This window comes from Temnothorax longispinosus, chromosome 11, assembly GCF_030848805.1.
Source record: "Temnothorax longispinosus isolate EJ_2023e chromosome 11, Tlon_JGU_v1, whole genome shotgun sequence".
Lineage (NCBI taxonomy): Eukaryota > Metazoa > Arthropoda > Insecta > Hymenoptera > Formicidae > Temnothorax > Temnothorax longispinosus.
Genome location: NC_092368.1, coordinates 1,845,291 through 1,872,601, shown reverse-complemented (window position 1 = coordinate 1,872,601; position 27,311 = coordinate 1,845,291). Strand labels below are relative to the sequence as shown.

General features: G+C 39.4%; 4 protein-coding genes and 1 non-coding gene across 13 annotated transcripts in view; 3 read left to right on the top strand and 2 right to left on the bottom strand.

Annotated features, from left to right (window-relative positions):
- The first annotated feature begins 543 nt into the window (after positions 1-543).
- Positions 544-4,168, top strand: Naa40 (N-alpha-acetyltransferase 40). 4 transcript variants are annotated; one of them, XM_071794443.1, is made up of 5 exons: positions 544-1,467; positions 1,588-1,976; positions 2,091-2,249; positions 2,323-2,476; positions 3,400-4,168. In XM_071794443.1, exons 1-4 carry the CDS (start codon positions 1,462-1,464, stop codon positions 2,462-2,464), a joined length of 696 nt encoding a protein of 231 aa, XP_071650544.1. In that variant the 5' UTR covers positions 544-1,461; the 3' UTR covers positions 2,465-2,476; positions 3,400-4,168. The 4 variants fall into 4 exon arrangements, with proteins under 4 accessions (XP_071650544.1, XP_071650546.1, XP_071650543.1 ...); XM_071794445.1 differs by having other exon boundaries at positions 548-1,467; positions 2,431-2,476; XM_071794442.1 differs by lacking the exon at positions 3,400-4,168 and having other exon boundaries at positions 548-1,467; positions 2,323-2,631.
- On the bottom strand, positions 3,132-8,857 carry Alpha-man-iia (alpha-mannosidase 2). The gene is made up of 7 exons (XM_071794434.1): positions 8,205-8,857; positions 6,279-7,642; positions 5,846-6,184; positions 5,404-5,712; positions 4,646-5,177; positions 4,354-4,506; positions 3,132-4,108 (listed from the first exon to the last, which is right to left on the bottom strand). Exons 1-7 carry the CDS (start codon positions 8,331-8,333, stop codon positions 3,527-3,529), a joined length of 3,408 nt encoding a protein of 1,135 aa, XP_071650535.1. The 5' UTR covers positions 8,334-8,857; the 3' UTR covers positions 3,132-3,526.
- A 2,230-nt stretch (positions 8,858-11,087) lies between these two features.
- Eps-15 (Epidermal growth factor receptor pathway substrate clone 15) lies at positions 11,088-25,195 on the top strand. 4 transcript variants are annotated; one of them, XM_071794316.1, is made up of 14 exons: positions 11,088-11,423; positions 12,088-12,132; positions 12,213-12,446; positions 12,547-12,819; positions 13,083-13,337; positions 13,437-13,597; positions 13,689-13,848; positions 17,052-17,297; positions 17,905-17,967; positions 18,685-19,028; positions 19,140-19,320; positions 19,683-19,805; positions 20,618-20,929; positions 21,170-22,265. In XM_071794316.1, the coding sequence occupies exons 1-14, from the start codon at positions 11,397-11,399 to the stop codon at positions 21,431-21,433; spliced, it is 2,688 nt and encodes an 895-aa protein (XP_071650417.1). In that variant the 5' UTR covers positions 11,088-11,396; the 3' UTR covers positions 21,434-22,265. The 4 variants fall into 4 exon arrangements, with proteins under 4 accessions (XP_071650417.1, XP_071650418.1, XP_071650415.1 ...); XM_071794317.1 differs by having other exon boundaries at positions 11,089-11,423; positions 22,158-22,298; XM_071794314.1 differs by having other exon boundaries at positions 11,091-11,423; positions 22,195-25,195.
- Positions 25,196-25,741: 546 nt separating this feature from the next.
- The window catches only part of Mrps16 (mitochondrial ribosomal protein S16), an 8,289-nt gene continuing 6,719 nt past the window's right edge, over positions 25,742-27,311 (top strand). For 2 of the 3 annotated variants that reach the window (XR_011734534.1, XM_071794330.1), the window contains exons 1-2: positions 25,742-26,025; positions 26,255-26,507. Coding sequence is in view for 2 of the 3 variants with exons in the window: in XM_071794330.1 (XP_071650431.1) it covers positions 25,903-26,025; positions 26,255-26,507 (376 nt within the window). In the remaining variant the exon portion in view is untranslated. Of the gene's footprint in view, positions 26,026-26,254; positions 27,176-27,311 lie in introns of those variants that run through there. The other variant, XM_071794329.1, reaches the window with a different exon arrangement.
- Trnai-uau (transfer RNA isoleucine (anticodon UAU)) lies at positions 26,988-27,080 on the bottom strand. Its single transcript is given in 2 exon segments — positions 26,988-27,023; positions 27,043-27,080. It is a non-coding gene; the product is annotated as a tRNA-Ile (tRNA).

Sequence of the window (27,311 nt, the reverse complement as noted above, 5' to 3'; positions counted from 1 at the left end):
ACGATTTTTTGCTGATCCAAAAATCACAGCAGAAATAACTGGAGTTGACGAGGAATTGATCAGAAGATTTTCCACAATATTACAAACGATTAATTGTGGTGAAGAAATAAATTCAGAAAAATTCGGTTCTTATGCGTACAAGGCAGCGGAAATATATATTTATTGAAAAATATTCTTGGTACTTTATGCCAATTACCGTTCATAAAATTCTTCTTCACGGTAAGGAAATTATAGAAAATGCCTCGGAAAATGCAGCGTTACCTGTTGGGACATTATCGGAAGAAGCTCAAGAGGCAAGAAATAAAGACTATAAACGATATATCGACTTAATCATAGTAGAAAATGTAGCCGTCTGTTTACAAATGAAGATGTTATGCATATGATGCTCGTGTCATCCGATCCGTTAATAACTAGTTTAAGAAGTAAACCACATAAAAAAAATTTAGACTTAAGCGATGAGACGCAAGAATTACTTTGCTCTTATACGTAAATTAAATGTAAATTGAATTTTTATTTAATTTCAATCAATACTTGTTCCTATCATTAATTTTTAATAAATATACACTTTTGCAATTTTTATAAGTCAACATTGAAAGGTTCTATGATCATTCATTGCATATTTCACAAGTAACATAATTTTTTCCGCGATTCGCGCAAACGGCTCCACTGTGCGCCGCGGCCGCAGCATATCCCCTCTTAACTGGCTAGTTCGGACACGAACCATTAGCACGGACGCAAACCATGTGCGGTTACCGAGCGAAACGACGTAGTTGAGTTGCACTTTCTCAGGCGGCGCGTCGGAAAATGCGACACAGAAAAATTGACGAAAAATGCCGGGATGGCCTCTCTCAGGTTTCTCTCTGGTTGAGTAAACAATACACACGTGCGCGCGCGCGCGCGCACAGGCGCACACCTGTCTCTGGCTACTCTGGCTGGAGCCGCTGGAGTCAGTGTCTGAAGTAGTGGCGTTCGAGTATAGACTATAGGGTACATACTAGATCGACAATAAAACAGCTAACAGTTAGATGTTCTTTGTCGACGAATGAAAATATTTGTTTAGAGTATTTTTAATTGATTAAGTATCTTATTCGACTTTGAAATCATTCAGTTGCATTGTACATACATACAACAATAAAATACCGTCGGAGTCGAATGACAACGTAACCTATACGCTTCAACGAAAAAGGCGGGAAGCTTATAAAGAAAAGAGACTGATTTAAATTGAAAGTAATGTAAATTATAATTTTATTAACAAGATAAAGGAAACTATGTAACAAAGGGTGTGCGAGCTCGGCGAGAAAAGTTAACAGGTCTGATGCCTTACAACCGAGGACTATGCCTAAGGAAAATTGAAGACGTATAAGCCGGCCGCCCTTTTCACCCGAGGTATACTAATTGTAGTAGGTAAATAAGAAAAGAAAAAGACGAAACGTCTGGATTTCTGGAATTTGAACGTTAATCATGCAGGTCAGTTGTCCCGAGCAATGAGCGGCGTTTAAAGTGCTCGCGCACGTGCCATCAGAGCCAGGCAATTTCTTACACGTGCAGGCTTTTAAATTCTTTGATTCTTTGGTCCCTTTTTTACAGAAAAAGGCTAGAAAAACAAGGCGTCAGCTTTTAGCGGAGAAAGCAGCGACGCAGCAACAGCTGATAAATAAGGCAAATGCCCTGACAAATCCTTTGGAGACTCTGCAAAAGTTCCACGATTACGCGACGAGGGATAATGACACAATCGAGCTCGTTTGCGTTAAAGCGAGAGACGCACGATCGGAGTGTCTCTCTTGGATCATGGATATTATGGAGAGAAACATGAAGGATATGTACGAGCGATCCAGTTGGAGCTGGAACGCAGCTGAGAAACGGGCGGAATTGACGGAAGAAACAGCATGGTACCTAATAGCGTCGTGCAATGACAAATTTCTCGGTTTCTCGCACTTTCGATTCGACACTGATAACGGCGACGTAGTATTATACTGGTATGTATATATTTTACGTAAAATTACGCGTGTATGCGCCAAAAATAGCACTTGGTAACGTGGAAACGATCAAGTACTTGTGTGTGTGTGTGTGTCTATCTGTCCGTTCTACAGCTACGAATTACAATTGGAACCGTCGGTCAGGCGCAAAGGGCTTGGTCGCTTTATGATGTCAGCTCTGGAATCCATGGCGTATCAGAGCCAGATGCTGAAAGTCGTCTTGACCGTTTTCAAGCACAACCCATCGGCAATACAATTTTTCTACGCTCTCGGGTAAGGAATATTTACTAACGCTATTATAAATAGAGATCAACACCCTCTAGCATTCTTAATATCTATATTTCAGTATTAATTATTACCAAAGTCCTCTCTACTACATTATCCATAAAGCGAGTTTCTTAAAGCCATTTACATACAAACGTACATCCTATAATTGTTTCATGTATTTTTATAGTGTGTATGTACAATGGTGTGTAGTACAAGCATAATATAGTACAAGGGTATGTATATAAAATGGCTGTGTAAACCCAAATCTATTTTACACAGTCTGTAATTGACTAGTATCAACGTATTCGATTATGATTAAGTAGTTCACTACTGCTTACTTCGTATCCCCACTCCATTCGTTAACGCTAAATGCAACCGTTCAAATCTATACTTTGTGTTTAATATGATTCCGGATTCCGCTTGGCAGACAGCTCAAGTCGCATTTAGCGAGCTAAATGTACGTTACGTTCACAACATTCGGTCATAAATCACCAAGTGTTCTCTGCACATGCATAATATAGGAAAATATAGAAATATCTTTAACAAATAGATGACAAACTAAACAGTTGTGGCTGTATCAGCCGAGGGCTGTAAATGAGCTATGTGCTGTTACACAATACGAATTCTTATGTATTCTTAAAAATACTTGATCCGTCTCTATCCGTTCTCAAACATTATCCATGTTACTTCGAGTCTTATACGTCTTAGACCTAGATACAGCTTCAATTGGAAATGCTAAATCACAAAACTTACTATCAAGAGTTTAATGTCGTACGGTCTAACTGTAAAATAAACAATATACACGAAAAAGATCACTTTTTTGAATGATACTAAAAATTAATTCCATTGATAAATCGATGTCGAAAGTAATCACGAAAGCATCGTGTATTATTTTTGTTTCTTTTTTTTTTTTTTTAATTTTCCATTAATACATGACAGATTGTTGACTGTTGACCCATATGCGTGTGCCCGAGGTAAACTGGAACTATTTATGCATATCTTTATATCTTAAATACACGTCAGAGTTCTTGTTATTATAGTTCGATTTGAATCGTGTAACTTACTGTAATATGCGGACTGTGCATATTGCAGTATAATCAAGTAAAATCTTCACACTCAAAATGGTAGTAATTTTGTACGCTTAATACTGTTCCAGATATAAATTAGACAATTCAAGTCCACCGGCCTCGGCGCACTTGGACTATATAATTTTGAGTAAACAAAATTTATATGGATAAATGCAAAGCAACGCAAGCTACATTACACGTCTCTTCTCTTCCTGATTAGGACTGCGTCTTGTGAAATAATATCGGCAGTATTTGATGCGGGCACAAGTTTACAACGGGCGATTTTAGAGACGGCCCGACGTTGTGGAACGTAAGGGGCGCTTTACTAATAGTCCAATCCTCCATATCGTTCAGGAGCTTCGTCAAGTCTACCTCTCCCGCGTCCGAAACGTTCAAGTGTCGTAGGAGAGAATTGTTGAAGCAAGTATCCAAAGCTGATTGGTGTAATACCATACCGACACCTTTGCCGGCGCCCTCAGGAATGGGAAACACTCGGAGACTGACGATGCTTAAGTCTACTGGAAGATCGTATCGAAGCGGCGAGAAGTGGGCGTGTAGATTGAATGGCAGAGAATTATGAGGATGCAACGTCACGATTGGATGCAGTAACTCCTCCGAAGCCAAATGACCACTTAAAGATAATAACCCCGCCGGATGATTCGTTGGTACTGCAAAGGGGCAATTTGTTTCCTTCTTCTCCAGAATTAGCGTAAACATATGATTTGTCAACAGATTGTCCATTACGCCTTGCCCTAATCCTCGATTGTCATCCTGAAGTAATCTTCTATCTTGCATGATCTATTTATAACGAAATGAGATAAATTAGGTATTGCAAATAAAATTTTAATAAATTTTTAATGCACTTGTTCATTCGACAGAAATTGCTGTTAATTTCTCTCTCTCTCTCTCTCTGTGTGTGTGTGTGTGTGTGTGTGTGTTTGTGTGTGTGCGCGCGCGCGTCGTGTTACAGCTTACCTTTTCATTTTACACGTTTATGTTAAGATACATACAATTCTCTGACAAGACAGAATCGACCAACTTACCTCAAGTTGACCGGATGCCATAGAAGCTACTCCCAATGGCTGTGCCGTAGCGATCGTTAATCTAACTCTTTTATCTTCTATATATGCACTTGCTGCCATTGGATAATAATTCCCTTGTGTAGGAAGCTTGGGAAATCTTTGCCGTCGGATTATCTAAAATTAATCAGATAAAAAAAAATATATATACATATATATCACAATTATATATCTCAAGGAAAAAAGTGGCAAATCTTGTCAAGAAGTAAAACTCCAAAACATAACTTTTAATTAGCTATATTCGTAATGTGCTTACATTGAGCCCGTTTAAATCTGTAAAGAATTGGTCGCTGGACGCAATGTCTGTATTGAAACGCATCGCAAGCTCGTAGTTTTGCGTTTCTGTTATGTCAACCTCGTTGAATATGTGCAATCCGAGTCCATCGCTGCCAGGCGAATTGAACAGCGTACAAGTATGCCGCACGTGCGGCAATTCTAGGAATACTCTCGATAAAATTGGTCCGGTTACTAAATGAATGATCGCCCTGCCATCCATAAACACCACGTCTGGTTCCGGCTTGTCAGGCAGGAACAAATAGGCACCACTTTTATCTTTCCCGGAACCTCTAGTGCCATATTTCACAAAGTCCAGATGTACTGGAAACATGGAATTGCCTACTCGCAAAGCTTTCAACAAGCCAGATTTCCCGAAAGAGGCGGACAATTCCGGCCGTTGAGAAATTGAAAATTCCTGGGTATGCGACAAGATTGTCAGGTGACTGAAACCAGGTATCGACGGAATGCTTATGTCAGTGTTGAAAATTGTGACATTAGCTAGATGCACTTCCCTGTTGGAAAAAGAAAAAAATATGTGCGTACAATCTCTCTTTTATTCTTTAGCGTGTGTTCAGTTTTATACATATGAAATATTTTTTGCTGAGATGACCCAAACGGATAGATACATTTAACCATAAGCCAGTTTGGAAAAAGCTTTATGCTACCGTGTGGTATATGGCAAGTTTTTCGGGAGATCAATAATTCTCTTTAAGTACATAATCATTGTCGCACACTTACTTTGTATACGATGCTTTGTGCAGCGCGTGAACTATGTACGTAGTAATACCAAATCCTGGTACAGTTGCTAAAAATGATAGTTCGTATCTAGCCGCGGACAATGCGGCTGGACCAATCCAAACGGGAGACACTTGACACTTGACGGACCGTCCTCGTCGATCTGTAACTCTGACGAATGGCGTCGAGACAATCAAAGTTTGCACTTTTGTTCTCTGTCTTGGGAGGGGATTGTAAAGGATAATCTTCCTCGACGGTTTGTCGTCTCCAAGGTTAAGAACGTGCTTCTCGCCCACACTCGTGTGATGAGACCTGTGTGATTATATACATTTTCCATAACATTATCAATATACATAACATTAAACGTTTATATACATAAATGCACGTGTGCGATTGACAAACTTATTGATTATTACTCGCGAATTGTTCTGGTTTTATTTCTAACCTGGTTTCATCCAACGAAAAATACACAGCTTCCACATCCATAGACGATACTTGAGGAGTTCTTAATAAATGCGCTATAGATTGTTGAAGTACATGAGCCGAGTTATTCAACGCCATTATCATCTTCTGGGCGTAATCTATCACAACGTTGTCCCTGGCGGTTCCAGTAACTCCATCGTGATGTTGAAACAGCGAGTGCCACATTCTGGCTTTGCTTAAACGGGACGCGAGGCTACCTTCTACCAATTGATCGTTGCCTCTGGCCCAAGCTATAGCGGCTAATGCTTCCGACCCTCTCAAAGTACCCAACAATACACGATCCAATCTTTTGTGAAAAGGCCTATGCAGATTTAATTATACAAGTTATATTAGACGAGATTTATTCAAGTGCAGCCGTCGCGAAAGCGATCCTTTTCTACGGGAAACTTTTGTACCTAGAGGTATAGTAGCCGCTCCAATAATGATCATCTCTATCGGAATACGTAAGGAAATCGCCGGACAAAGTGGGAAATTCATTTAAATTGCGCTTCTCTCTGACCGCCTCAAAGTAATCGCTCAACGTTCCAAATTGTATTTGAACGTTCAAATGCCGATTCTCGTTCATGTAGTTGAACAGTTTTTGATAATTGTCATACTGAGCTTCCCACTCGGTGAGGTGCGTATACCTGAAGTCGTCGCCTAAAGGCGCGAGTACCACGTCGGTTTTGAAAAGTTGCGCTTTCTTACGATACTGATCCAGCAGGAGCAACGCTCTTTCCGCTACATTCGCCCTAGTTATGATTTTCGGCGGGATCTTCCACGGGCAACTGAGACCGAAGTTCTGTATTCTGTAAAAATCAAATTGGCAGCACACTTTCGGATCCGGTCCGCACGTATGAGGAACGTCGTAACTGTAAAACGGCATGACGTGAGTGAAGAACTCCGTCGAGCCGTCCGTGTCCCACAATTGCCTCCAACGGAATTCGAGATTTTTCTCCTTGGCCAGTTTCTTCTTCACCGAATAATGAACCCGCTGTATCAAGAGGTTCTCCAGGCCCGACGTCTTCAAGAGATACGGCATAGTGGGAGAAAGACCAAAGGGATCGATGGCCCATCCTGACGTTGGCGTGTAATCCAGATTGTATTTTAGCCACTGATGACCCTCGGTCAATTGCGTGAGTTGAGCGATCCAGTGAGATACAGATTCATCCGGCATCACCCATCCTCCCGACACAATCTCCAATTGTCCATCGTGTATCAGACGACGCACCTCGTCCTTAATCTCTTTGGATTGATCGTCCCACCAAAGTTTGAAGAACGATATTTCCGCCCAGATGAACTTGCGCCTTCTGTCCTCGCTCAATTTAGTCACCATATTGTTCAATATGCTCCTCGTTTGGAACATGTAGTATTTCTCAAAAGTATTTAACCATCCAGGATCGTTGTGCGAATGAGGCACGACGAAAACTTTTAGTTTTCTGTTAGGATGCCATTGCTTTTCGTCGTACACAATGTTCCAGCCTTGCTTCCAAACTCCGCCGTCTGGATTATCAAACTCCAATTGCTTGTACAACTCTAACATTTGTATGTCGACCTCGGGGACTTTTTCAGCATAAAAATTACACGCGAGACCTTTTCCCGCACGTGATACCGTCGTAGCGTCGGAACGATTAAAATGACGATTGACCGGTTGCGCAACAGGTACAAAATTATCTTTGATTTTTGCCGCTTGCTCCTGCAGAACGCTCATAACTTTGTGGTGTTTGTCAAAATCCTTTTCCAATTTTGCCAGTCTGTTCTCAAAATGGAGCCACTGATTCTGGAGAAAGAACAAGTAATTTTTGTAAATTGCGGCAAATCTGGCTCATGGGAGAAGGTGTGCACTTGAAAGCAAATCAAAATATCAATTTTTCATCAATATCAAAAAGAAGTGGATTGTTTGCCGTATGCATATACATATATATCGTGCCATGTAAAATAATTTTTCAATATATTTAAAAGTCTGAAAGAAAGAAAAGAAGAAAGGAAGAAATTGGATAAAGATATAATCCTCTGGCGATTTGAATGGTTAGATATACGGATGAGACGATGGAATTAAGAAATGTTTTAAATCTTTGATTAACTTGATTCGTTACCTAGCAGAGCATTCTCCTATCTGTGTGACCTCGACTCGAAATAGACAAAAAGAAAAAAAGAAAAAATGACGTGTCAAAAACAGGAATTTTTCTACGAGCCATTAAAATCCAGAGAGATTACTTAAAAAAGCATCGTAGCGTTGCGACCCGAGTGTAGTCAATAAGAGAAAAGGAGAATGAGAAAAGGAGAATGAGAAAAGAAGAATGATTCTTCTCACTTAACTTGAAATGGTTATCAAAACTCACATTGCTCATGGAAAGCTTAGGACCCTGTCCAGGTGGGAGAAGGATCAGATCCATCATCAGATAGATCATGACGCAGCAGGCAAGGATCAAACCCACTCCGAGAATGGCCATAGTCCTTCTAGTTCTCATTGTTTCCCGGTCTTAGTTTGCATTGAATTTAACTGCTGAAATTTCACAGCAGTCGTAACTAAATCTCGAGACTGCTCGAGACTAAATCCAGCAGAGCTAACGTCAATTTCGTCAATTTCGGCTGGTAGCTAAATACCGTGACAGAAGTCACAAGTCACAGAAAAGAAGTAAATCTCTTGCGATCTTAACCTAATTTAACCACCGCTTGCGAAGGGACTACATGTTAGCAGGATCACAACTTGTGATTGCATAAATCCACCTTGCTACTTCGAACTTGGAACTTGGAACTCGCGTCACGGTTAAACGCGATTTATTCGTCAACCACGACGTCGACTGGTCGACGTTGACGACCACAACGCTGCCAGCTGCCACTGCCAGCTGCCTTGCCTACATCTCCTACACAATCATAATCACAAATCACAAGACCAGCAGCAGCAGGGCGCCCAGGGCGGCCGGGCCGGCGGAAAAGAGTGGATTCAAGAGTGGCTACGTAGTTTGCATTTACATCCGTTTTCTCAGTTGGCGTTGGGGTAGGGTAGAGTCCTTATATAAGGCTGCGTTCCGATATTCACTGCAAGTACTATAAGCATCATTCTGGTCTTCGTTGCACATCGTATATCAAACCAAGATAGAGCGATGCTTACAGTACTTGCAGTGAATATCGGAACGCAGCCTAAGTAGAGTCTCTCGTGAGAGTCTGGCCATTGAGCGGACTCACGCGTATTGGTTCAATCAATCATTGTAACAAAATGGCGAAACCAATTAGAATGCGACTACTTTTATACAGGGACTCTAGTATGTTCACTCAATCCTTTTTTGTAGTTCGCGCCGATTTTGTACTGCGCATCGTCATTATTTTGGGTGGAATCAATTAGAAGATTTTTGTACATATGTGTGTGTGGTGGTGCATAGTCGGTGTGACGTCACAAACAAACACTAAGGCCCGGTCTACAATGGATGTCGGAAGTCGGAGTCGTAAGAAATTGACCAATCATGGAGGATTCACACTGCGTCCGATGTTCGACGTACGACGATCCGACATCCAATAGGAAATTTTTGTCTCTAATAATAAATTTTGTTATTGGATGTCGGATCGTCGTACGTCGAACATCGGACGTGATCGGACGCAATGTGAATCCTCCATCACAATCTATTATTCTCCTTGCGGTCGAAGAATAATGAACTGTGATTGGTCAATTTCTTACGACTCCGACTTCCGACATCCATTGTAGACCGGACATAATGGCTTCTGCCCACAGGACGCGCGGAAACGCTTGCCGCGCGCGCAGCAGCAAGAAGCGACACGGTAGCCACGCAACGTGTCGCTTTTCCGTAAGAATCAAAAGTTTATTGGCTACCGCGTCGCTTCTTGCCGCGCGCGCGGCAAGCGTTTCCGCGCGTCCTGTGTGGACAGAAGTGGACAAAAGCCATAAAGCCGTGATCAGACTACGGATTGGGATTGAGATTGGATTGAAATTTAATCAATCAGAATAAAGAAAACTAACTCAAGTTTAGTGAACTTTGCTCTACGTGGTCAAATTTTAATCCAATATATCTCAATCCCAATCCGCAGCCTGATCACGGCCCTTTATGCCCGTGTCACACTACGTATCGCGGACGCGGATTGGATTGGGATTACGGATTGCGGATCGGATATCAGCTAATCACAGATGAGCTGCTCGTCCATGATTGGCTAGATTACGATCCGCGATCCGCAATCTCAATCCGATCCGCGTCCGCGATACGTAGTGTGAAGAGCACTTTATGCTAGAGGTCTACACGGCGAGTCGTAAAGTCGTGAGTCGTAAGACGTGACCACAATCGAATTTGAAGGGAGAATGGGCGCGTTCAGCAGACCAAGCCGTTGAGTACCAGTCAAACGTGATTGGCTTTTACTTTTAGAACCAACCAATCAACGCAGAGCGTTGATAAGACGAGCTCAACAGTTGGGTCTGCTGAACGCGGCCAATAATCGACCCTCGAAGCCTTGTGTATACGATACTAGAAATCGGTCCGAGTTTCGGTTTAAGCCACGGAAACTGCTGCTTTTCTGTAATGCTGGGTCTACAATGCGAGTCGCAAAGTCGTGAGTCGCAAGAATTGACTAATCACAGTCGAATTTGAGGAGAATAATCGACTGTGATTGGTCAATTCTTGCGACTCACGACTTTACGACTTGCATTGTAGACCCAGCATAAGAGTAGCAAGTTGATTGCAAGTATCGTGTATGTACACAAAGCTTTACAGAATCGCACTATAGCCTCATCGTGTCATGTTTCTTTCTGGCACTGGATGCATCCAGAAGCACGACCGCTCATGCTAGGTCTACAATGCGAGTCGTAAAGTCGTGAGTCGTAAGAATTGACCAATCACAGTCGATTATTCTTCTCAAATTCGATTGTGATTGGTCAATTCTTATGACTCACGACTTTACGACTCGCATTGTAGACCTAGCATCACTGAAGCCATGGCAGGAACGGCAGGAATAAACAATACAAAGGAACAGGGAATAGATACAGAATGCATGGATACACGGCTTTTCCGATCGGTTGGAAATCTACATTCTGTTGCTATTCCCTGTTCCTATTGCCTTTTTGTATTGCGCATCCAACTTGATGTTGTGAACCAATCACAGAGCGGAACACAACCTAAAATGAATTTTGGAACGCAGCCACTGTCTGGCAGTGGCAGGTGGCAGTACTAGTCACTGTAGCGTGGAGCGTGTAGCATAGCATATAGACCATGGTATAGACTATAGTACGAATGTATAGTTCGAGCCGAGTGGTTTTGAATAAAACGACAGAGAGATTTCGTCGCGCATCTCGTGTCTCGTGTAAACCGTTTTCTCTTCAGAAAGTTCCTTCTGTCGTCGCGCGCTTGTCGCTCATCCTTGATTTCGCGATCGCGCCTGCAGGAAGAGGATTGAGATTCCACGATAATTTGCCGGAATGTCCAGTGATTAAAGGCGGTATATCCGCGAAATGTTGGACGAACGTGTTAAAATCGAAATCGTACGCTATCGATTGAGAGTCTGATTGGTTAAGCCAGTGCTTTAATGCAAGTATGGCCGCCCTGCCGTCACCTACGCAGGTACATGACAATTTTGACGATTTTACAAGAATACTACCGTTTGTTGTGACTCGCGCGCGCCATAGGAGCTTCCTCCCGTAAGCCCTCGTCGTGACTCGCACCAAACTGTCGCGCTAATCGCCAAACTTTCGCGTCGCCCACGATCGCCCCGTGTCTACCTTGTACCTTGGTGAGAGGAGGGCGGTCCACAGTTTGGTGCCTCGAGTGTCGAGTAATTTTTCGCGTATATTATATATATTAAGTATCTTGATGTCGAGCTTTTACTCGCCCGAGAGGAAGTCTCTTTAGCGTCGTTCGTTTCATTGATGCGTTCCGGAACTTGACGCGACAACTTGCCTTCTTTTGGCGGCACATCGCTCGCTTGACGCTTGTAGCTTGTATAGCTCCATGATAAATAAGCGAGTCGACGTTTGAGCGTCGCGCTTTTGTTTTCGCCGAAAATTTTAAGTCACTTTGCTCGTTATTTATTATTCTCGTATCGACGTTATTGTTAAACTTTTTTATCGATATGATGGGGTCAAATGGGGCAAATAATTAAATCCATCTATTCATCATGTCACTTGAGAGAGAGAGAGAGAGAGAGAGAGGCCTTACTCGTCTTGCTCTATTACTGCTGCAGATAAGCATAAAGAATACCTACATTTAAATTTGGTTTCTTTTACAGGTGGCTGGAAGCCATACCGCGATATATGAAGCTTATTACAATCAGGTATATTAATGTTGTTATTATTATTAGGTTTTAGAAAGAGCAGAGGTGTATTTCATATACATGTATGTTTGTGCCTCTAGGTCGATCCAAACGGATATGGACGGATCGAGGCGATGGACGCTGCGAGATTTCTCAAAAAGTCCCAGCTGAGCGACGTTATTTTGAGTAAAATATGGGATATGGCTGATCCGCAGTCGAGGGGGTTCTTAGATAAGTCTGGCATGTTTGTCGCGCTCAAGTTGTGCGCGTTAGCCCAGACGGGGAAGGATTTGAATATGTCTAATTTAAGCCTCGGCGTGTCACCACCGAAAATGGTAAATTTACGCACACGCCAAACGGTGTGCGCATGCTTTTCTTTCTTTTTTCGCACGTGAAACAAACCGCGTCATTTATTCTGTTTGTGTGATTTGTCAGGGAGACATCACGGTCGTTCCACAGAAAACTATCGCCAATGCTCTGCCTGTAATAACATCCGTCAATAATGGAGATTGGTCAATTAATCCTACGGAACGGGCGAAATATGATCAGCTTTTTGATAGCTTACAGCCATCCAATGGTTATATATCTGGGAATAAAGTGAAGGGTGTTCTTATGGACAGTAAACTTGATATGGACACTCTTGGCAAGATTTGGGACTTGGCGGACATGGACAAGGATGGTATGCTGGATAGACATGAATTTGTAGTTGTGAGTATTACGTATACTTTTTTGTATATGCCAAAATAGCTTTTGCATAACAAATGGATCCTGCCGTAGCATTAGGCATTGGTTGAAAGAACACGTTCTAATGGTAGAATGAGATTCTCGAGTACGAGTAGAGAAATTTATGTTGGACGACAAATATTATTACTTTGTTTTGTGTAGCGACACCTAACGATATTTTTCTATCGCTTGAATTACATTTTCTTCTCTTTTTCTTTTTATCTAACTTTAATTGTTATTTTATACAGGCTATGCATCTTGTGTATAAAGCATTGGAAAAATATGCGATACCAAGTGTACTTCCACCAGAATTAATGCCACCTGGGAAAAGGAAAGACATTATTATCCCCAAGGCTAAGTCTCCTACGCCAATGAGCATAGCGATTGCCGCCGCGTCACCGTCACCGTCACCGTCACCGCACGTGCAATCGCAACCACCGCCGATTCCACCCTTACCCAATACTACGGCTGTAAAGAGCTTGTCTGGGTTAGACGTCGTAAAAGTATTTATCTTTTAAACTGTAATTTAAAAACTTGTAATGCTTACTATGTTTCTGCATTATTCAAAACACTGCTAATGTTCTTATACCGTATATTTTCAGGCAAGCGCGCAACAATGGGTAGTTTCGGCCGAGGATCAAGTAGCTGCGGAAAAATTATTTTTACAAGCCGACATGGATAGGGACGGATTTGTCTCTGGTACAGAGATCAAAGACGTCTTCCTACAAAGTGGACTTAAACATCCCGTGTTAGCGCATATATGGTAATAGCACAGTGCCATTTTTACTACGGACAATTTACCAGAGATTCTCAATAGTGTAACATTAATAACGAAAAACCATTTCATGAATTAGGAGTTTATGTGACATTTGTCAAAGTGGAAAACTGAATAAGGAACAATTTGCCATAGCTTTGTGGCTTATCAAGCAAAAACTTAATGGCATAGATCCTCCGGCGAGTTTAACTCCCGAAATGATACCACCTTCTATACGGAAAGCTGGGGAAACTATAGTGGTAATATTTTTAAAATATTTTTCTCCAATATGCTGTATTTAAAGCAACTTTATCGCTTTTCTTTCATCTCCCGTTCGGACATTAGAGCAAACGCATGCTTGCTCTTGCTCATTTTATAAACTGTCGATGACGAGCAACTTTAATTAAATACACGTCAGCGTTTACAAACTTATTAATGCATCGTATATCGTGTTCGTCCCTTGAATGCTCTCCAAAACATTGTCAGAACTATGCTAATTATAACGATAGCACCAATCAAGATAACATGATGATTCAGTTTGAATTCTATCTCTCCAATCACATTCAGCTTTATTATTCCAGCAACTTCGTTATTCTGCCAACAACTAGAGTAGTAAAAAAAAAAAATGATTTTTTTTACTAAGATTATTATTGTTATGTAACCTTGTCCATTGACGAATTTAATTTACCTGTATGTATTAGTATCCTCGAACTTTAAAGATTCGAATAGTATTTGCATCTGAGAATTAATATGAATTCTTCCGTTCGATTGGAATTTAATGTGAGATGGAATTATCGCTTTATCATTGATTCGCCAAACAATCGGAACGTCTGTATTCAGATTTCTAAAACAAATTGTATATTATTTTTTATATTTATCGTGATTAGTGAAACATAATTAGAATTTATAAATTTTACCCTGGACAGACAAGTTTGATTTTTTTATCATGTTTTTCATAAATTACGCTACGTGCAATCGATGGCAACGGTTCGGGCATTCCTTGAATCATAGAAAATATACCAGCGCTATTGTTTGCACTTTCCAGAACATTGCCTTTTTCATCGCGCACCTCAAATATGATACTTTTCTGACATTTTTTCTGTCTCAAGAATAATATCTATTTTAATTATTTGACCCTCATTAAAGTTTCTATTATTTCAGCCACATTAGATTGCGTGGCATGTCATCGTGTGAATGTTTTCTTTGTACGTCGAAATGGTTCTTTCGTTTATTACCTTATTTAAATTACATGTATTTATATACATGTTTATATACATTAATAAAGTTGAGAAAACTTTCTGTTTATTTTAGGAATTAATAAATAGTTTTAAACTTTGATCGATGATCATTGATCGTGAAAAGTCAATTCTCATTGGAAATTGTGTAAAGTGAATTGTGTACGTTTACTCGTTAAGATTCGGATAATTGAGAAGAAAGTTTTTTTTTTCGACATATTTTGCCAATGTGTAACTGTCGAACGCGAGTGTAGCATATGCAAAAGGACTAATTTATATTTCGACATAATGCGAGAGAAAACAAAGATTCACCGGTTTTTTATAAATACGCTTTAAGACCTCTGCCGCGCGCATACCTTGCAATATCGTCTCATAATTGCAGTTTTTTTATTTTTAATAACGGGTATTAGTCGCACTTGTTCTGGAACAAGTCTCGATTTGCACGGTAGCTTGTTTTTAAATAACATTAACGCCGTTCTCAATTGAACGTTCAAGGTTGTATTTGTCACTTCCGTCTGCATCGTGCCTTCGTGCGCTCGATTCCATTCATCGGCTTGAAATTTAATTTAGGAGTTTTAGCAAAAGGAAATATTTAAAGGAGATTTTGCTTTTTTACCTATCTTTTGTTATACCTCGCTTCATATGTTGCAATTCATTCATTGTCGATGCGCTTTCGTTAACAAGATATTTATGCTCTGACATTTCTGAAAGAGAGACAGTACAGTAACCGTATCGCAGCTTTATCCCGACCGCGTCGCACATAGAACAAGGACTCCATGTTGTCCAAGTAGTATAAATCTTCAGCTTGTATTCCGGCACATTTTCCACCAATACTGTTCTATCTGGATGTACATTCACCGTTTCCAAATCGCTATCAATATGTAAATGGTAAACTGACCCTACGGTATCTCCTACTTCACACCAATACGCCCCTGCTTGCTCTAACTGAGAATCATTATTAATTTATTAATTATACTATTTATATTATTGAGATTAACATTATTGCTAAAGTCATTCTTTTTTCAATAACGTGTGTGTATATATTACATATATAAAACATACAGAGTATCTCCGCCTGTCTGATCTTTTGCAGAGTTACACGTATGCTATAACTCTTTTCGGGGTTTATACCTTGACATTGTACATGACGATATATCGGTTATCTGGTGAATTAAGAATGCGATCTGTATTCCGCAGTGTACTTTTAGCGCTACTGCTTTCACTGCTGTTGTTAAAATACCATTCTATTAGAGAGGTCACATGTATCTCCATCGGCGAGATGCAGATTTGGCATTCTAAACTGTAAATCAATCAATTCGTTCAAATTTCACCGTAATTGTGCATGACAAATTTTTAAGATTATCTTGTTGATCAATCGCACGTTACGGACGTCCCCTCGAGCGCTATGAGCGCGCTCGGATAAGTAATTTTGTCGTGCCTCACGTCCGCATATATTTCCTCCAGGCACTCGTAATAATCTAGCCACTGTTGTTTGTGTAGATGTCTCAGGGTCTTGTTAGCTCTCGGGTATTCATAATCGTCGATATTCAGAAACATTTCGTCACCTTGTTATGATTACAATCATTTAAATATTTTTATAATTGCAATTATGTATTTATATATATTTATACATCATATAAATGTCGACATCTGTACATCTAATCACGCGTTTTTTTTCTTTTTTTTTTTATATCAAAGCGCCTACCTACCGTGTTTGTCGTTAAACAATTTATTGATAATCTTTTTTCGTAATTCGTACTTGATTAACAAGTTTGGTAGTAGCAAAGCTAAATATATGTTGTTTAAATAATAGATTAAGATAATTGGCACAACGGATATCTTCATTATCGTTGTGCCATGAGTCGTCGCGTGAAGTATTCGCAATATATGAAATAAAATATCCATCTAATGTCGTGTCATTTTTTTTCATATATATACATATAAAAAATCAAGAATTCATCAAACAATTAAATACCTTAAGACTTCTTAATGGCGAAATGGCGTGTGCCTTGTAGACAGACAATCTTGGATTTTCTACATTAGAATTACATAATTAACACTTTGTTTTTTACGTTGAGTTACGTTGAAATCCTTATAATTTATAGACGTCATCTTTTTTTTCTAGTATAAATGAATTTTAGATGTACTGAAATACATGTCATTTCTTTATATGGTAGGAAATGTTGATCAGATATTAACATTTCCAAATATGTTTCTATACTGTACAGGAAAACAATAACATATCAGGCTATTCGAATCCGGAATTGGATATGATAAGTAAAGACATAGCGGAACTCGTGCGTGAAAGACAAAGCATGGAGCAGGATATAGCGCAAAAGGAAGCCGACATTAAGATAAAGAACGGGGAGATTAAGAGTCTTCAAAGCGAATTGGACACGCTTGCGGCAACCCTGAAGCAACTTGGAAATCAGAAGGGTGAGGCGCAGAAGAGATTGAACGATTTGAAAGCGCAGGTAAACGGAAGTTCGGTAATGTAACCGGCTTGCTTACTGAATGTCCGCGGCACTGCTTTTTATAGGTACAACTACGGTGCGGTAGTGGTACGCATATACAGTTGTCGCTTGCTCTTGTAAGATGAAGCCAATTTTTTACATAACGATATTTAATAAGTGCAGTGAAGTAATAATAAATGTAAGCCATTGCACTTTGAGTATACCGATACATTCGTTATATTTACGTTTCATTACGTACGAATAATAATACATAGAGACCACAGATACGACAGTAATACAAGACATAAATTACATTTATTATATACGTCTATCCTAATCCATTTTCTTACTGTTTTCTTGATTGTTATTATTTTTTTTACTACGTAATTATTGTGAATTAATCATCTACTTATTCACTTTGCATACATAATAAGCAAGAGTTAACGGCGTTTACTGACGTATATCTCTGTGACACAATCGTAATTAATTATAGGCAGTAAATTTTGAAGAAAGGGAAGGGAAGAAAAGCGAGGAAAATAGAAAAAAAGTTTGATTTAACTAATTATGCATCTAGTTGTTTGTATTATATTTTTCTTTATGATTTTGTTTTATTATGTTTGGTTTGTAGAAGACCGAAGTAGATAGAGATTTGAGTGAGGTCGAAGAGAAGATTCAGAGGGAACTGAAGAAGGTACCTACATAAAAAGATGACAGTTTCGCTTAAAGTGGATCGTTACCTTTGCGCATTATAATGTCGTTCGTTACGTACGAATATCTGTCGCGGTTATTAGGAAATAAATCTCGGGTAAATTTTTTCTTTTCTTTTTTCTTCTTTTACGTAATTACATATTTTGTTATGTTTCTACGATGCGTGCGTGCGTGCGTGCGTACGTGCATGTGCGCGTGTATTACATGTCGTATTACATGTCTTATGCGCGCTCGTGCGCTGGGGTGTGTGTATAATATCGCTCGACATCGTCTTTCACTGATAGGTAAATACATATATGTCCTTTGAAAACATTTTTGTGCGAAAGTAAATAAAACCTACAATCTCTATTATATTATGCTTTTCAACTTCTACTTTTGTACAAAACATACGTACTGATAGCGCTAATGCATTATTGGTGCTTTTCTGGCATGAATTATACACTTTTTCTATTACACTCTTTCCCGTGACATATAACGTGTAACTGTAGCAAAATTAAATAATATATTATCAAATAAATAAAATCAAATCGTGTATCTCTTTATGTTTTGACTATATCAATTGTACAAACGTAATAGCAACATACAATCATATACCGGATAATAATGTGCAAGTTATTATTTTTACTTGAAATTTACGGGGAAGAGAAGGGGAGGGATAAGCAAATACAAATCTTTATAAATCAATTTTATCTTCTTCGAGGTCGATAAGCTCCGTCAACAAGCTGAGGAACAAGAATCGGTGCTGCGGGGTCAGGAAGAAGAGCTAAACTTCAAGAGGCAAGAGCTCGAAGGGCTGCGGCAAGAGGAGCAGCAATTAGAGCAGCAACAGAATAAAAACAGGGACCAATTAAATGAGCTGACGAAAAAGTTGCAAGATACTCAGTTAGAGATTTGTCAAGCAAAGGCAAAGATCACTCATTTACAGGAACAACAGCGTCAGATGAGCGATGCCATTGCGCTTTATGACTCTGCACTCGCTGCGGGAGACGTCAATCTTGTACCTGATACTAGTCTACAATTTATACCCGAGATCGAAGATTTGGAGTGCGTATATATTGCATATACTTTATTTGAGACGAATTTTCTTATCGGAGTTATATGTAATGACATTTGTATATATATATATATATATATATGTGTTGTAAAAAAAAATAGATACGAAACGACAACTAAGAATACGGGTGAGACGAATGAAATAAAAGCAGATGCAATCGGGACTGGCGCTTTAAACGGATTTGGAGACCAAGATCCTTTCGCATCGAATAAAGCCAAAGAAGCATTTAGCGCAACGATGTCGGATCCGTTCGGAAGCGCGTTTCCCACGCAACAATCTAACGTAAGTTCTTTTTACGGCCATGTCCACGTACTATGCTCCTCTACTCTCCTGCTTCTTACGACATTTTCTCTTGCTCTACTCTTTCATTATTTTGCGTATGCGTATATCTACGCGACGATGTGTAGAGTGGACAAACAAACAAACAAAAAAGATAGAAAAAGTGGTTACGCAGTCACATAAATATGAACGAAGTAGTGGAAGAAGAGCGCAAGAACAAAAGATGACAGAGAAAAAGATGAAGCAGAAAGTAGAAAATGTCAGACTGCAGTGTTTGACTATAACGATGTAATATTTATGAGCGATATTTTAATCTTTCATTCTTTAAGCACATGGTCACTAATTTCAAAAAAACCATCCTATAGAATGGTTTTGCGGCAGATCCTTTTACCACGTTCGATAATACTAACGTAGCGGCAAAGCAAGATCCTTTCGATCCATTTGGTAATGGAAAGCGAGCTGAGAATAAATCACCCGCAGCTACGTCGGTATGTAAAATTTTACTTGTTTGCGAACGTTTGGTCAAAATCTCCATATTTTTAACTCCGGTTTGGTTTTAAACAGTTTTTGTTTTTAACACTTTTTCCAATTCCCACTTTTGTCTCGCTGGCACGATAGCACGATGAAGTTGGGAGAAAGTATTAACCCTTCGAGGCTACACAGGGTGGCGGCCACCCTGACAAAAATTCAGGGCGATATTTTTAATTATCTACATTTTATTTTATCTTACAATTAGTTATCTTTTCTGAGGTATTTATGTAATATTTGTTAATAAAAATACACTTTAATTTACTTTTAATCAGAAATACATAAATTAAAATGTGAAAATACGCGTTCGCCTTACCTACCCAAAATCTCAACTTTGATCTTCAAAGTAATTATGTTGATTGGAACGCCCATGCAAGATGTATTTTTTTCCCTTAAAATAACACCATTTTTACATAATTTCTAAATGGCTGCTACTTAATATCGAATCGATTTTTTTATAAAAAATTGGGAGCACATTTCGGGTTCTGCACCATATATATATTTTTGACCAACACCCTTAAGATGTTTCATGAATTTTTATGTGCACATTAATTTGAATTATGAGACTTTGAATCCGTCTGGGTGGGGACCACCCCAGTGTGGCCGGGGTGTATTAAAAAAAAAAAAAAAAAAAAAAGGTGTGACTTCGGAGAGTTAAAGATATAGATAAAATTATTAGTATTAAGATTATGAATACCTGGTCGATATATTTCATGCTATATCGAAACGTTGTTAAATAAGATGCTGATAGGAACAATGGTTTTCTGTTAAGAACACGAAGGATCCATTTGGAGAGGATCCCTTTGCCAATCTTCATGCGCCTCCTCGTCCCGAGAGCCCCAGTCCTGCTCTTCCACCAAAGAAAGCGAAGCAACCACCGCCACGACCGGCTCCGCCACGACCGAGTCAAGGTCCTACTACTGGTCCAATGAGAGCGGCACCCGCACCCCCAACGCCTTCACCCACTCCAGATCCATTTGCGAACGCAAATTCAGATCCATTTGGCGCTCAGCAAACAACAATCGATAACAATAATAGTTTCGCATCTTCCGGATTCGCCGACTTTGCCAATTTTGATTCCAAGGTGCGTATTTAATGGTATCTTTTATTCTAAATACAATCACTTTTCGTAATTGTTTTCGCCTTTTGTTTTCCTTTTGCGTTATTTTCTTAGCAACTTTTATACATTTTTTAAATACATATAATACACAACCCAGGGAAACTTGACTATTTTTTATAATACTGTCATGATTGTCTAGTTTACTTACAATTCACTTACAATTAGACATGTGATATATGAGTGACAGATGAGTGAATTTTATAGATGAATACCAGAGGAACTTGCCTTACGCAATGTTCACACGTATACACGGTGATACAGGATACTCATATACAAGGTGTCCCATCTTATTTTCATCAGGCGAATTACTCGAAAACTGAGCCCTTGCCTGTGGGCAGGCAAACATGTTCCAGACACAATAACAAAAATTTCAAACTCGTGCACGTGGCACAGTATAGGTATTCAGACTTTCTGGAAAATATTTGCCCGCAATTGTTAGAGAACATACCACTATCTATAAATCTATAAATTTAAATATATGGATGCACAACACGATGATACTTGACCTTATAGTAGGTACTAGGAACTAGAGTCTCTTATCAAAAAGTCACTCACACAAATCTTTCCTAATACGGATCGATAGATACGGATAGAACGAAGAAGACAACAAGTTAATTAACTTTTACATTCGTCAAACTTGATACCAACAAATTAGTTTTGACGGTGATATATATATATATATCACGTTAAAAATCATCTCGCGGCAATTATTCCCTATACAATCAAGAAGAATATAAAATTGTGATTTTTACGTGATTTAATTGATTGTGTATTTAATTTTGTTTTGTATTTAGGTAGAAGCTGCACAATTTTTTTGTTTTCCTACTATTGAGCTGCCTTCTGGAGTGTATCGTCTGCAAATTAATTTATTTATCATTTTTCTTTTTAGGAATTTTTCTATTTCAAGTTTATTTGCATTGTCGCATGAATATATATTTGATTATTGTTGATTTTAGTTTTATTTTCTGCGATGTATTCGAACCACGTTATAATGGATAACGATACACGTAAGGTTTCTTACCTTGCGTATATAGTTTGTCCTTGAAGTATGTGTCTCGAACATCGCATAAAATTCCAGCACCTTCGACGTAGCTTTGTGACGTAGTGTGAGAGTAGCGGCCTAATCTGCCAGCCCGAGCAGCCGGCGAGGACAGTCGACGGCGATCCGCGTCATTCTCTTCTACCTTTTCAGTAAAACGAAATTGACCAGTGACAAAAACCTGCTTCAGCCAGAACCAACGGCTAATCGAACGGCTCCACCAAGAGCGACGAGTAAAACCACCCACGTAGCGGCGATGGCGCAACCGAAGCTGTCGGACTTTACGGAGGATCCCTTTCGAGATTATCGTTACGAAGACCCTTTCAACATAACGGACCCGTTCGCCGACGAGGCGGAGGACCTGAACGCGAACAAGAGGAGCAGCAGCAGCAGTAGGGGGACGGAGAAGACTGATCCTTTCGGTTTCGAGACGCGATCCGCGTTCTCGAGTAAAAACGCTTTGGCTAAAGTTTTCGACAATGATTTCTCAAGTACCTTCCCGCTCGCTAAAGCGAAAGCCGAGAGGAACAGTACGAGTGACACGAGCACGAGCAGCGCGAGCAAGTTCGACGTCGATTTTGGGAAAGCCTTTTCCGCCGATAACAAAAACGTTCGAGACATCGAGGCTGATTTTTCTCAAGCGTTCGCCAACGTCAAGGCGAAAACGATCAATCTCGACGAAGCGTTCGCGAGTAAAGACGCGAAGGCCGTCGCGAGGCAGCACGAATCAGATGTAGCGCACGCTTTTAAGTCCAATGTCATTTATAACGATGAGAAACTCGCCGACAGCTTCGGCAAGATGTGGAACGGTAATAACATAACGAATTTATCGGAGGACGAGCAACTTGCGTGGGCAGAAAAGCAGAGTATAAAAGCGGAAGAAGAGCGGCTCAGGCGTAAGGAGAAGGAAGACGCCGAACTAGCTCTCGCTCTCGAATTGAGTAAACGGGGAAAGTCGGGAAACGTTTAAACCTCGATCGGTGACGCTACTACTTCCTTTCGTTGATTATCGTACCGTAAACCTGTTAAATTGCATGAGAAAGTTTCGCGTCTCATAATAATGGTATTGTTACGCAAGCTTGCATTGTTACGCATTAGCATCACGTATAGAAGCGAAATGTAGACAGATTTATCAGGTTTATCAGATTTATCAGATTGACAATAACGGGTCGGTCGGGTATTAACACAGATATTAAGAGTACCCTGAAAGAAAGAGAAAAATTATTAATTATTATGGATGTTATTACACACAGACGATATTTTCGGTTGAGCGTAAAACCTTATCGAAATTTCATATATATCTCAGTGTTTTCAAATGATTCAGCTATTTGCAAGAATTCACAAAAAGAGAGTTATTTTTTTTATCTTTTCGTATCTTACTTTTGTATCTTTTTTTCTCTTGATGACCCACTATTCGCGAACGCTATCCGATCCGAGAGTGTTACGCGGCTATTCTGAGTTACAACTATAAATATATACTTGAATGATAATAAATAAAAATAATATATGAAAAGTTCATGTTGTAAAAGAGTTATTCGATCGAAGCACGGTAACACAGTATCGTTAAATGCATCGTTATCAATATGTAAACGCCTATATAGTAATCGAATATTACGAGATTTCAACGACATTTGTCGCTGATCGCTCAGCAGCATATAAGAAGATCTAAGTCACTTTTCACGCCAGCCTTTAACGTAAACTTGATGTAAAAGAGAGTAGGAGGGGGAGAGAGAGAGAGAGAGAGAGATGAGCACGCATTTAACGGTGAGCGAGGTATTGAAATAATTTCGGCGACAATGCCGTCTAATTCAGTTTTAGAACAAGTTCCAAAGAATGTAGCGTTTCGAAGAAGGCGGGCATATCTTTGCGCTTGGTGAAAACGGGCTCTCTATAATACGTCCGACGAATAGGACTCGGAAGACCAAGCGCAAAGGATCACGTCCATCTCAACTACAATGTAATATCATATAATTTCGACAACGACGTTATACATGTATCTCATACGATGTATATATTAATATTATGAGATATATATTAAGTCACAATAATTCTCATTGCGTAAGTTTTTATTATCACGTCGTAATTGTTTAGTTGTAAGTTTATAGTACATACACATACATTGTATGCGGAGAGACGCTATATAATATATCATCAGTAATATCAGTGCGAGCAGAAGCTTGTGTCGATATACCTACATATATTCGTGTCACGATTCAGTGTATCTTTATTTAGTTTGACTCGCGTCTATTATGTATAATTTTGATTTCATCTCGCCTTTAGACGTTTAATGTGTATGTATGTGTGTACGCGAGTATGTGTACGTACTGTAGGTATGCGTTGAGAAAATTCCACCAAAATAAATGTACGATACGATCGAAATGTCTATCGCTTGGTTTATACGCACAAACACTATAGTGGACTAGTTTGGCTTTGACCGATAAATTGAGCGGGGAAGTTTTCGATTTTCTCGACTCTGGCTGAATGTTCTCGATATCTCTCGTATGTTTTATTCGGTGTTGGACACTTTCGTCCAACATCACGATGACGGGCAGATGAGTTTTGTCACGCCGACAAAGAAAGATCTATCGACGGGAGATCTTTTAATAAGAATCCAATTGCCGACGTATAGTCAAGATGATATAAAGGAGATACGATACGATATGATATACAAACGTAGCGCATAATTTTGCACGACGCGACGTTCCCTTATTCGTTATTTAGATCGAAGACTTGCCCACGATATAACTCGCATTATATATCTATATCACATATCGTAAGTATGCAGATTGCGTATGTAACAAACGCGAGGTAGAAAGCAGATCCGAGATCGTCGATTTGTTCTTAGGGAATAGGGAAGCGTGCGAGAAACGGTACTGAAGAGTCTTGAACAATTCGTTATAATTGTACGTGTCTCATTGAATATGATCGGTCGTATTAGGGAAGGAGAGTGAATCGATTGAAAACGATCAAAATATCAAGTTTTATTTTATTTTATTCTTGCGAAAAAATATATCATACCGTTTTCTCCTGCACGCTTGGAACTATAAAATTCTGATTTTTGAATGGGTGTGGATGCGGGTGTGTAAATGGCTAAAAAAGAGAGGTTGAACATACATTCTTTTGCGGTTTAAATGGTTGCGAGCGAACGGAAGTTCCCAATTCTACAATTATTAAACTCTGTTATATATTCATCCTTCCAATATTCCTTCTTTTGCGACGTTATCCTGGCATCAAAACTACCACCCTATATATAACTATAAAATATTAAAAATTATAAAATGTCAGTGAAAACCCAACTCGGAACGTAACGTATATTTTTATTAATCTACCAAGTTTTCTGATAGTAATTTTTAAATTTTGTTTATTTATGTAGGTACATTATAAATTTTAATTTTGTTTTCGCTCTTATCGTAGCTGATTGATACTGCATTTAAAAACTCAAATGTCGCGCCACGTTTTGAAGAAAACTGATTGGCTGGCCAGTTATTTGGCTGCATTAGTCCCTGTTTGCGTCACGCGTCGCACTCAGTGGAAACTCAGCCTCATGACTTCTGCTCACATGGCTCCTGCCCAATCAACGTGTCGCTTTTCCGTAAGAACCAAAAGTTTATTGGCTACCGCGTCGCTTCTTGCCGCGCGGCAAGCGTTTCCGCGTCCTGTGGGCCGTGGGCAGGAGCCATTACGGAAAAGCAACACGTTGATTGGCTACCGCGTCGCTTCTTGCCGCGCGGCAAGCGTTTTCGCGTTCTGTGTGCAGAAGCCTATGAGCAGTTCAGGGCTATATATTTCTGTCCGTGGTTTAACCTATCCTATCCTATGTTTGTCTCGTCCATCGTAAACAAGCACGTTCATAAAAGCGGTGATTAATTTTTTAATATTAATAAACAAACAAAGAGATATGCCTCGATTACCTTTACATCCTTCGTCTGGGACAGGTATTATTTCGCCACTGAACAAGGCGCTACGTCTTGTTCGTTACGGTTGCACCAATAGACCGTTCTATCATATCGTCGTAATAGATGTAAGTCGGCTTAGTTTGTTTTTCAAGAATTGTTACAAGTTAATGTCGTTACAAAGTGCATTTTTATCTATACTTTTTAAATGATTTTTGTAACTATATCACGCACGCAAAAAAAGAAAAAAAAAAAGAAAAAAAAACAAAGATATAAATGCCATGTAGAGAAGTCGGAACAAGAAGGAACATTTTTCTAGCTAGAAATCAATTGATTAAGCACTCAATTTTACCTTAGGTGAAAAAGGCGCAAAGAAGTCCACCAATAGAACAAGTTGGCGTCTACGACCCTATTCCAAATGTGCACAATGAAAAATTAGTGTCCTTCAATTTCGAAAGGATACAATATTGGCTGGCCAAAGGTGCACAGATAACCACACCCGTTGCAGATTTATTAGGACTCGCTGGATTCTTACCTGTTCATCCGAGAACGTATATGAGAGCATGGAGAAATCGTCGCAAAATTGTAGAAGAAAGTGTCACTAAAGAAAGTACGTGTCAAGAATAAGCGGTTGTACAGTTGTATAGTTGTTGCGAGACGCAACGGACGTTAATTTTGTACAAATTTCGCAGTTTATTTTAATAAAATTATCCTTAAGTAGAAGATGCACGTCACATGTTTTTGCAGTGTTCTAGTCTCTTGTCTAGCCTTTTTTTAATCAATAAATTACCGATTCAAACTGTCTGGACAATGATTCAATTGTCATACGCTTTTCCACGTAAATATCTCCAGTTTTATATTTGCAATGTCTTCGAAAACTATAAGTTTATCGTTTTGATTAAATATTTATATTTTAAAGTTTATTGCAATGACAATTTTTATTATTGTATACATCAAATTTGGATATAAATTGTTATTGACATTTTAATTGGTCAACGCACATTATCATCTATCACAATGCAAACAATGTGTTGTGTCAATTAGAGTAAAGCGATGACGGAAAGAATAAATTAAAAAAAGAAAAAAAAAGTTCCCCAGGTGAGGCTCGAACTCACAACCCCGGCATTGCTCACTGAATTACTGTTTATAAGTACCGTGCGCTAACCGATTGCGCCACTGGGGATTTTGACTTTTGTTCTTCCTGTTACAATAGATCCAAGAGCATACATGCATGTACATACCTGTGTATGTGAATAAAAAATCGATTTTGAAAATTTATCTCAGATGCGTGCACTTAAATATGTATCTGTGTCAGGGGAATCACTGTCGCCATAGAGAAATATTATCACCATATGCATCCAAGATGAGACGTGTATCCATACAGTTCTCTCGATTGCTTCGTCTAGCCATATTA